At 40.2% G+C, this 11101-nt stretch overlaps 2 protein-coding genes across 3 annotated transcripts; both read right to left on the minus strand.

Annotated features, from left to right (window-relative positions):
* Positions 1-2257: 2257 nt before the first annotated feature.
* Positions 2258-9452, minus strand: srsf10b (serine and arginine rich splicing factor 10b). Of its 2 annotated transcripts, none has more exons than XM_086281459.1 (6): positions 9268-9452; positions 6873-6979; positions 5838-5939; positions 4617-4788; positions 4481-4534; positions 2258-3381 (listed from the first exon to the last, which is right to left on the minus strand). In XM_086281459.1, the coding sequence occupies exons 1-6, from the start codon at positions 9330-9332 to the stop codon at positions 3159-3161; spliced, it is 723 nt and encodes a 240-aa protein (XP_086137585.1). In that variant the 5' UTR covers positions 9333-9452; the 3' UTR covers positions 2258-3158. The 2 variants fall into 2 exon arrangements, with proteins under 2 accessions (XP_086137585.1, XP_086137586.1); XM_086281460.1 differs by lacking the exon at positions 6873-6979 and adding an exon at positions 6403-6707 and having other exon boundaries at positions 5838-5944; positions 9268-9425.
* A 95-nt stretch (positions 9453-9547) lies between these two features.
* Positions 9548-11099, minus strand: fabp10b (fatty acid binding protein 10b, liver basic). Its single transcript, XM_086281461.1, has 4 exons — positions 10323-11099; positions 10073-10245; positions 9785-9874; positions 9548-9698 (listed from the first exon to the last, which is right to left on the minus strand). The coding sequence occupies exons 1-4, from the start codon at positions 10516-10518 to the stop codon at positions 9648-9650; spliced, it is 510 nt and encodes a 169-aa protein (XP_086137587.1). The 5' UTR covers positions 10519-11099; the 3' UTR covers positions 9548-9647.
* Positions 11100-11101: the final 2 nt, after the last annotated feature.

Here is an 11101-nt window from a genome sequence, read left to right on the forward strand (position 1 = left end):
GCACTAACTCTTCTCGACTTATAGAGTGTGAAACACCATCAATCAATTCCGTGGCAATGGTCTGCTGCCATTTACCTCGCAGCAGTATGAATGGACGACCTGCCAGTTCCTGCGAGTCATCAGGGGTGAAATGTGCTCCAAAATATTTGGTTGTCTGTCGCCTATTTCTGGTTGAACCCAGAGGATCCTGGACTGGTTTGATCCTCTAAATTTAGATGAAAGCAGCACAGAACTGGGTGAACTGGGCTGGGCCTTGGTGGGAATATGGGTTCTGAGACGGCGCTCTCATTTTCTAAACAGTAGGATATTTTTGGATCTTACCCGAGGACAAAACAAACAAACAAACAAACGAATTGAAGACCGGTACTCCCAAAACTAAAGATATTAATTTTACAGAACCTCAATTCTACTTTATTCCAACAACAGATGTCACAATAGACAATAGAGAGCTTTACTACATGCGCCTCCATGTTTGTTTTTTCAGGCTAATTGTTTTCATGAATATTTGTTTGACTATTTACCAGAATATGTTTTTAAAATTGCACAAATTAATGAGGAATTCAAAGAAAAAGCCTATTTTTTTCTTAATGCACCTTCATAGATGCATATCTATTCATTTTGTTTTCCTCCATGAAGGAACTTTGTAATTTGCAGAGTTTTTCTTGCATAATGGATTTCATTTGCTCCCTTTATGGGACCCCACAGTCCCTGCCTCCCTCTCACCCTATCCCTAGTATCGTCCTCTGTCACTCCAACCCTCCTCCACCACACTCATGAATCTTCTCCTCCTCCTCACAACAGGTCTTGCTGCCATCTGGCAAGTCTTGCTTCTACTGACTGCTCATACCTCCAACTCTCCAGGTTCTCTAACACCTCTGAAGATCACAACGTCGTCTGCGAACAGACTCCTGCCTGACCTCATCTGTCAACCTGCCAATCATAAACTGTCTATGGTGCTTATCTATCAATCAACCAGAAAAAAAGATTTATTTGATTTATGTAGAGTAAAATGTACAACCAGTGTTTGTCTGGTTTATCTTTGTTTCCTATTTCTGCTACAACAAGCAAATAATTCTTATAAAAATAAGGGTGTTCAAACATCAGGCTGTTATATTTAACCAGTGAAACAGTACACTGAATAGGCAGGTTGGTGGTGGTGTAAATCACAACAATGTGAGCATGGGGTCATGTCCTGGTAATGATCATCTACGGTTCCAACCCTGCAGGCTGGAATATTTTCCCCTACATTCACACAGAACTTTTTAAGCTCTTCCAGGAGCCCCGCCTCACAACTAATTTCTTAACACATTAATTATTAAACATAGATGGCCGTGGCTCAGGTCATCTTTGAATCGGAAGGCTGGTGGTTTGAACCCAGCTGCTCTAGTCTGCATGTCAAAGTATCCTTGGGCAAGACACTGAACCCCGAGTATGTGTTTATGCTCCCAACCTATTCACTGCAGTGTAAACAGAGAAAGTGCTTGTGTGATTGAGACATGTTTAAAGTATTCAAATAGAAATGTGTTATAGGAATCAGTCTGTTTACCAAATCTTCAGCCTTATACTGAAAATAAACCTGATCTTGAGTATTGAACCCCCCTCATAGTTCACCTTAAATGATACTGGTGATGTAGCTGTTCAGTTCTGCTCAGATAGAAAAGCAGTAGAAACAATAAATGAAGCTCGATCTTCAGCCGTTACAGCTCATCTCTGTACATTTTGTGTGTGTTTTTTTAGAAGGTGGCAGGTACAAAAAGTCCAAACAGGAGTTTTAGGGGTTTAAGGATAACTGACATCATAGATGTGACACTACAATCTTTACAGGGTGGAGTACAGCTGGATTAAACTGACCAGGAGTGGCAGGGACTGAGAGAAACCCAGAAACCCGTCTGATTACAGCATCATCGTGGTGCAGCCTCTTGTTTTTGTGATTATGCTCATACTGGTGACTGCATGGTTGATAAGGACTTCCACCATCTGCAGCTTTATTCATCTGACTGATGCATTTTTCCAGTACAGCGATCAATGAGACACGTCCGATTTCATCCATGGCTGCCTCTTTGCTGAGAATCTAATTTCAGTTGTTCCATTAAAAGGAAATCGATGGACGGGGCCGTGCTCACAGACTGTCCTGCTCCGTTTTCCAGGCAGACGCTGGGGATCCACAGGACACCGAGGTCTCCGAGGAGGAGAAAACTCTGAATTGTGTTCAATAATGAACTTTGGTCAAGCAAGTACAAAAACAAGCCACGCAATGTTTTCTTTAACCGAAAGTTAACCATTTATTAATCAAAATAACAGTTTTTTTCCCTACTAAAGATAGAAGATAAGAATAAAACATGCAGCGACACGAGTTGTTCTGAAAAACACCGTCAAGTAAACCTGCTTCTCCTCAAAGAAACAACAACTTGGGGGGAAAACAGAAAAAAAAAAGGGTTTAACTCTTACAGAAAACACCACAAAGAAAACAAATGACCGTATAGGTCAGCTTGTTGTTGACGTCTTTAACACTTTAGGGACCCCAGCATCACCTCTGTGCGTTTTAGCACCCGTGCTCATGTACTTGACTAAACTGCAGACGCACACCATCAGCTTTAATTCCTTTTCTTTCAAGAAGTTCTCGGTTTCTTCCATAAAACACATCTTTAAAAAAACCTTGAACACATTTATCTCATGGTGATGGTTTATCGCTGTCGAACAAATGTAAATTTAAAAAACAGCGGTGAAACTGGCTGACAGTAAAGTACCTAGTACATGATTAGTTATAAAACACACAAAGATGCATTTGGTTCACCAACAGACTCAATACTTCCTTAGAATACTGAATGTCAGGGATTGTTTAGCAAAAGTGGGTGCATAGGGTTTAGAAAACAAAAATCATCAGTAACTGGTTGTATATATAAAAAAGACTGGATATTCTTCCCGTCAGGCTGAGCGCAGAAACCGCTGAATCTTGCTCCTAAAGAGAAATATCACCGAACAACTTTATAAAACCAAGCCGAGGAGCTGCAGCGCTGTTCTTAAAATGGAATAGCGAAAACGAGCTTTCTACAAATGGACGTTACATTCATGGCAAACAAACACCTTTACTTAACAAAACGACCAGCTCTGCTCTGTCTGACAGAACCGGGGGAACGGGGTGGGGAGTGGGTTCTGCTTTAGCGTCCTCCTGTCTTGCGCCCGGCCCAGGACCGGGACCGAGAACGTGAGCGAGAGTGTGATCTCGACGCAGACTGGGACCTGGAGCGGGACGGGGAATGCGTCTGTCGGACTTCTTCCTCAACGTAGTGGGAGGTGGACGGCGGTTTGACGTTCTCTCGTGGAGATGCGGATCTGGAGCGGGATCGCTCTCTGGAGACTCTCCGGGGTCTCTGCTTGTATCTGAAGGCACACAAAGTAAAAGAGTGATACGTCACACTTTTAGATGCAGTGCAGATCAGATTTTACTTTCAACTGGCTGTGGGGTGACGTGATTGACTGTCTGGTCCTTATTTTTTCCGCCTCTTCTCTCATTAAAACTGAAAACTGATGAGTGTTAAATGTGGAATTTCCTCCTCGGAGCATAAGGATCATTAGGGTTACTCCCCAAGAGTCAAATCTGATGATATCCCATGAATTTCTAACTTGTGGGCACCGTTACAGATGAAATGACGCATATTAGATCTAACAATAACTGGTAGAACATGGATAACATGAACAGTAATGTATGTAAAGGAGGAAAAGACTGTGGGGTTCAATAATATCACCACATCAGTACAAAAGAGCTTAAAAACCAGTTCATGAAGCTACCAGTTTTCACCCAGCTGTGCTGCTGTGTGCGCCAAATGGTTTAAGACTGACACTGTCCAACAATTTGATGCTGACACACACAACATAGAGCCACGATGGCTGGACCACCTGGTTCCTTCTGTATTTTAAATAAATAAACGCGTCACACCTTGCTTTACACCCAACCTGCATCTTTCAGTTCATCTGGACACGACAGTCTTCATTCAGTAGCTGTCTCTAAAACAAATGGCAGTCGATGAAAAAAATAAGTAAATAAAGGACTCGTGTTAACTGCGATTATGGAAATGAGCAGCTGTCAACTGCAGAGAAACACTTTCTTCATTGAACTCATTTCATTTCTTTCCTTCGAGTCCTTCTACCATCTGGAGTCGCCTTTGCCGCTGTATGACAAAGCTGACGTCAAATTAACAAGCTGCTGTTTCTGCACCTCTCGATTTTTCCAACCTGGTGTGTTGTACCGCTGCAGCTGAACTGAGGACACAAGTGTTGTATTGTATTGTGACGTGGGTATTCCAGGGCATTTAGTCTCACGTTATCCTATTTGTCATTTAATGGTTGTTGGCAAAGAAAATCTACATTACTTCCACCTTCTGGTTGCAGTAGCACATTACAAAGATGGATTTTAGGAAGCAAAACAACAGACAGGCTACATCTGTGTAAATGTGGTCTTAGTCTAGAAGAGAAGTTGTACCTGTCATCCTCGCGGCTCCTGCTTCTTCCTCTTCCATACACCCGTCCACGAGACCTAAGGAAAAATGAAAACGTTATTTTCCTTCTCACAAAGAACACTTGGGACCGACCGACTCTCTTCTGAGAGATTAACTCACTCTCGAGGACTCTCCGAACGTCTGCGGCGGCGATCGTAAGACGGGCTGCGCGACCTGTATCTTTCGTAACTGCGGCTGCGTGACCGTCGGCGCCGGCTGTCTCGATCGTAGTCGTCATACCGGGAGGATCTTCCTGGGGAACGCCGCTCCTTTGATTTCATCTGATTTGGTGCTGGTGAAAAAGAAGAGGAAGAAGTGGTTAAAGCAGAAAACAATTAAAACCATGATGGTTGATGCTTAATTTTAAACACTTAACAAATCTGAAAACGTGATTTAAAAGGAACCCCGACTATGACGACGCATACTGCAGATTTCTTGGTTGTTAAAACGTTGAGGGGGAAGGGGGAATCCTTTCAGTCTCAGTTCGTGACTGTTGTTTATGTCACAGTGCAGTCTGGGTAATGATGCCTAACAGCTTGAACAAGAGTGTACTAATGTAAGGCTCATTGGGAAGCTTTTACTACACTGACTCGCCACAGTGGGTAGCTCCACATATTTAATTCAGCAGATTTTATACCGTTTGTCCTGATGCGACCACAAATGGATTTCTGTCTCCTCCTGGCATCAAACCGTGAATCTTTTGCATGTTAAATAAATGTGTGGAGCCACAGAACTGATGCAGGTTATTTGTTTTTGCCTGAGTGGCGACATGTATCATTCCAGATGAGACTGCAGCACACCTCAGCAGCTTAAGCCAGTGTGCTGATGTAACCGTTGGCTCATGCAACAACCAAAGCAGCGTAACTGAGCTGAAATGAGACCAGTGCAGATAAATTGCATGAATAACACTTATGCATTCTCACCAATTTACTCAGTAAATCTGCTTGTTTTCTATATTTTGAAAAGTTAACAGGACAATGTTAGAGTCGATTCTGATGTCTCCTTATAAATAAAAGGATAATTTCCAGTTGTTCTTCACACTGAGGAAAGCTTCCTAATACTAAACTGGTGTCAGATAAATTCAGTGTCTGCAGATGTTGAAAACAGAGTACCGGCATGTTGTTGGAAATGGGTCTAATTTTAAACGCCATGTTTCATGGGGAGGAGACCACCAGCTAAATATTAATAAATAATAAATAATCAGGGTTCCTTTTAAAGAGATAAAACCGAGCTGGTCACACATTTTTCTATCATTGGAAGTCACAGATTAATATTTAAACCAACAGCAAAAATATTTCAAAGTGTTTGAATCTAATTCAGACACAAAAACCAGACACTTACTCTTCCTGTCGCCCTGTGCAAACTGGATTTCAATCTGGCGACCACAGACCCACTTCCTGTCCAGGCTGTGAAGAGCATCTTCGGCATCACGCACGTCCTCAAATATGCTGAGTGGTTAAGGTTTCTGTTTCTTTCTCTTTTTTTAAGGCCTCACAAATTTAAAGAAATGTTTTTTTTTCTCCTAAACAAATAAAAGGCTTCTCAAGAAAAAGAACCATGCACTTCATAAACGTTTACTTTAGTTAAATTTGTGAGGCCCAGTTTACCATGTAAAAACATTTATAAAAAGACACCGTTTACATTACTGTAAGACAGGTGAGAAAACAACACAAACACGCTCAGCTGACTGCTTTTTTTTTTTTTAAGGGATAAAAGATGAAGCAAGCTCTTTTCAAACATATCATCTAACTGTCTGAGGGATCACGACAGTGACTATATATAAAAAAATAAAATCAAACACAATAAGACTGGATTAAATCGTTTCATCAGTGTCACAGGGAAAGCTGATTTTGGTGTCATGTCAAATTTGTGGATGGGAGGATACAAAATAATTCAGACTTGTTACCTTTGCCCATGCTTGACTTTGAACTTCATCTTGATCTTTACACTCTTTAACCGACTCCCACAGAGACTCGGGGGTTTCCTGCTTGCTTTCTCCTCTTAAACCTCTTTTTCTTTTCCCCATTCTTTGCCGCCATATCCAAATCCAAGCTTTGTCTCCGTTCCCTTTTTCCTCTTCATGCTTTACTTTCTCTTTTCAACCTTTTCCCTCCCTCTGATCCTGCAGGTCTGTGTGTCTTTACAGCTACTCTATATGGGTCTTTGTAACTCTTTGTGGCCGGTTTCCACAACTGGACGCGTTTACATTTTCTGAAGCAATAACAGAGAAATATGCGTGTTAGATATTCAATCAGATTATGTGCAAAAAGAAAATGCATCACAAAAAATAAATTAATAAAAATCTTCTCTGCCGAAAGGAAATTTAAATAATTTGTTAGCAGCAGCATACACAGTTAAAAGTCATTGGGAAAGGATATTGAATGTATGCAAATCCTCTTGGCTGACGTGTATAGAAGTCAAGTGGGATGTAGACATCTACTATCGGCCCATAGCGGCCAAACTCACGCCGCAAATCCTCAGGCCTGAACACCGTAAATACAAGTATAACTCAACTGACCATCACGGGCATCTCTACCTACATCATCAACCAGTGGCAACAGCTGGAAGAGCAGCTGCTGAATAAAGGGACAGTTCACCTCAGAGTACATTTTGTTTCCTCTTACCTGGAGGGTGATCCACCTGTTAAAAGAGCTCAAAGACAATTTGTATCCCAGCAGGACTGTTTTTAAACAGAGCAGGTGGCAAACACTGAGGAGCTCTTTTGGGCATTTTTAAAATTTATTTATTTATTAATCAACCAAGAAACGAGAGGCCTGGATGACAAAGCAGGATTTGGGTAACTTCCGTATTACGAAGGTGTCTCACGTTAACCCAGCTGATGGTAACTAACCTGCCCCACAGTACATTAAGTTCCGATATCAGAGAGCAGTGAAATCAACAGCCTGTATTTTTTGCTCATGATTCAATTGTGGTCACATAATCAGCCCATTTTCCATCCATCCCCTTTGAATATAAGACTTCCTGATCATATATCAAATACAACTTCAGGGTTTTCCCTTCATACAAATGCTTTTAATGTCACTCAGAGAGCTTCTCACCTTCAAAGAAAGAAAAATATACCAAAACTGTCATTAAAATATAAAGCATTTGAACCATGTTGTGGATGTAATTTACTCAAGTACAAAATACCCTCTGTTTTATCAAGTGACCTAAATTAACAGGAAACTGGTTTTCTCTTCTTGTGGCCTATATATGTGCACAGTCATTGCAAAAATGAAAAACACTCAACTTGTGCACATAAAGCTTAAAAATGTTAATTTGGTTAAGAAACAATCTTTTATTTTGTGTCCAGATAAGATTTTGTCCTTGTATGTAAAGCATTTTTAGTCGACTGGTCTTTTCTCCAAGGCAAAAGCCACCAAGGCTCACGGGTATTGTAATTTTTAGAAGTTTCATTGCCTAGTAGTCCATTGTTTTTTTCTTTAGTAAAATAATCTGGGAAATGTTTAGAAAATAGGGGCAAAAAAGCTCCTCACAGTTTGCCACACTCTTCAGGTGAACTATCCCTTTAAAATATCCACACTTTTTAATATTAACATGCAATTCATGTTAATGTCATTGGTGTAGCACTGACACATTATAAACAGTTACAAGGCCGTCCACAGATGCAAATGTAAAATTGAAGAAATTAAGGAAATTAAGTTCAGGTCACAGTGTCAGTGAGATTAAAATCAGCTTCAACATCCATGTCAAACAGAGTTAATCAGTTGTGAAAGAGGTCAGTGATACTTATTTTGGTTTGTGTTGTTAATAGTTTTGGAGATGTTCATGTTTAAATATTGCCTCAGATTGCAATGTGTTTAAAAAGCCTGAAAGTGGTTGGACTGACCTTTAATTTTCAATATATGCGTTAAACCATCACAGCAATCATTGCATATGCCCAAACTTTGGACCATACATTTTTTGGGCAATTCTAAGATGATTGAGAACAAAATGTTGATGATTTCTGATCGATTTACCCATTTCACTCTGCTTTTAAATACTAGTGCAAAACTTTAACTAGTTATTAACACATCTAGCAAGTTTAGTATTTTTAAAACCAAGTTAAACCAACCCTGTGTGGTCAGATTAGATTAACACTGAGACTAAACCTAGATATAACAACAACAATGAAATATGATAATAACAAATACATGAGGAAACCATTACAGGTACAGATTAATTCACAAGCTACACATACAAAATTAAAACGAGCTTTCATTTGCGATCGTGTATTCTGAGGTCAGTATTTTGCCAGTTTAAATGAGAATTTCTGTGCTAATCACATTTAAATATACAAACTTAAATCAGCAAACAGACCTCAGATTGTAACTAATCAATTAACCACGCGTGTTTAAAATTGATAACGGCCAACAAACATTAGGTTAACGTTAGCCGAGGCCATTAATTTTTGCCCCTTCATATTAAATCCACATTGTAGGGTTTCTTGCCTCCTTTAAAATCTTTCAAAGTTTCACGGAGCTGTTTACCAGCTTTCGTTAGCCAGTTAGCTTTGATAGCTTGACTGTAAACATGAAAAAGTTCGCGTCTAAAGAGCAACACAGACGTTAATAATGTTTATAAAACCACAACAAAGACATATATGGCCAAAATAACGTAACGTAGATTTGAAATGCGGCGCTGCTCCCGGTCAGCGTTACCCTTTCAGTTTGCACGTTGAGGCCTACCTTGCCTACCAGGCTAACTTAACTAGCTACAATTAACACGAGTTAACTCGTAGACAAGTAGCGGCTTCTTTACGAGGACTCACCTGGACTCATCAGAGATGTTCCTGACAAACAAAGACGTGTTTGGAGGCCTCATGTATCTGGCCATAAAGTTACACTCACGTAGCAGAAGGATGTTTTCTTTTAGAGGGAAAACGAAAGGCTGCGAAGGGGGAAAATTTAGCAACGCATGCGCACTCAAAAGGCGCCTTCCTGCTTCTTCTTCGTTTACACGAAAGCGTGCACTTAAAAATCCCCACAGCGCCCTCTACAATCAGAATACTGCCTTACAGTAAATAACGATACGAGTTTTATAGTGTTTGCACATTTTATTTTATTAACTTCAGCTTTATTTATTTAGTTATAAGTTAACTCCGTTCATCTTCAGATGAGGAATTCTGAGAGGGATCCATGAGCTGGCCGGTCAGACACGTTTGCTCCTGCTGGTGAAGGTTATAGAGCCAGCAGTGATAGTCTAGATATAAACAGTAAGCAGACACATTAGGAGAACGTGGATGATTCACATTCATAGCAGTTTTAAGAAGAATTAGAGCCACCCACCTCAATCATTTCATCCCCTTGAATCTCTCTGACTGAGGTAAACTTGTCATTTTCAGCTATCAGCTTCCCGTTCTCCTCTCTGACAATGCACTAACCAGGAACAAAATCATTGTTGTAGTCAATAACAATTAAATATTAAAAGGTAAATAAATAGCAGAGATACGTCTCCTGCTTACTGTGCCTGCATAAATCACATCATTCATTTCTGCACTGCTCCTTCCAATATTAATTTAAAATTCACAAAACTCTAAAAACTCAAATGTGTTGAGCATGAGGTCCCTGAACTACCTTAAACTTCCTTCCATCCACAGTTGTTATTTCTGACTCTTTTCCCAGGCTGAACGAGTGGACTTTGGTGCAGGCTGGAGTCTTCACGGTGCAGGTGAAGTCTCTGCCGTTCTGCTCTATGATGATCACCGGTTTCACTTCCTTACGCATTTTAATAATCATTTGAGGTGCACCTGGAAAGTATAAATACAAAAAAAACATTTAATATATTCAGGAAATAAATAATCCTTTAGTTTTTAAAATATCTTACCTATGGATTTGAGAAACTCCTCAAGGTTTTCCTCAGAATAAACTTTCCAGGTGCCGTTGAAGTTCATGTTTGCTGCAGAGGATGTTGTCACAGTCTCATCACACGCTGCTGGTTGGCACGCTGGGGATTTCAAACTCCCTGTTATTTCTTTAATTGTCTTTCCACTGAGGGGCCTCAGTAGCCTGAACTCATCCATTAGTCCTTATTACAGTATGTCCTTTTTAATCCTGACATCTTTAAAGTATTCTCGCAGCCAGGCAGCGACACAGGTAGAGTCTGCTCCACCTTTTTTTGACTCCTTCTACTACCTGCACAGTTTGAATCAAACAAAATCAGCAGTAAGAAACTTTTTTTAAGACAGGAATTAAAGCTTTCCCTTATGATTTCAACAATTTTTTTATTTTTGCAAAATAAACATATAACAATATGTAATATAAAGAACATTACAACTGGTAAAAGCATAAAAAGCAAAAACACTTATAAGGCAAATGTGTGCAGGCAGCAAAAGCTCAGGCAGTCCAGTCTCTTAAACACTGACAGGTCTTGGAGCATGCTCAGTTAACAGGAACACACACACACACACACACACAAAAAGAGCTTTGTTTACAAAACGTGGAAACATCACCAACACCTTGTTCGGTTTGACAAGAGCTGAAAACACTTTAGCGTACAAAAACAGGCACATTATAAACTGTGGAGCACGTATTAGTCATACAAACACACCGTCTGTTGAATTCCCTGAGAAAACACTGATCAGACATGCAGCGACAGCTGTGGAG

Source organism: Aulonocara sp. 'chitande type north' Nkhata Bay, linkage group LG22, assembly GCF_057382095.1.
Source record: "Aulonocara sp. 'chitande type north' Nkhata Bay isolate Kocher_YH1m ecotype deep benthic linkage group LG22, A_spYH_male_GT1.1, whole genome shotgun sequence".
NCBI lineage: Eukaryota > Metazoa > Chordata > Actinopteri > Cichliformes > Cichlidae > Aulonocara > Aulonocara sp. 'chitande type north' Nkhata Bay.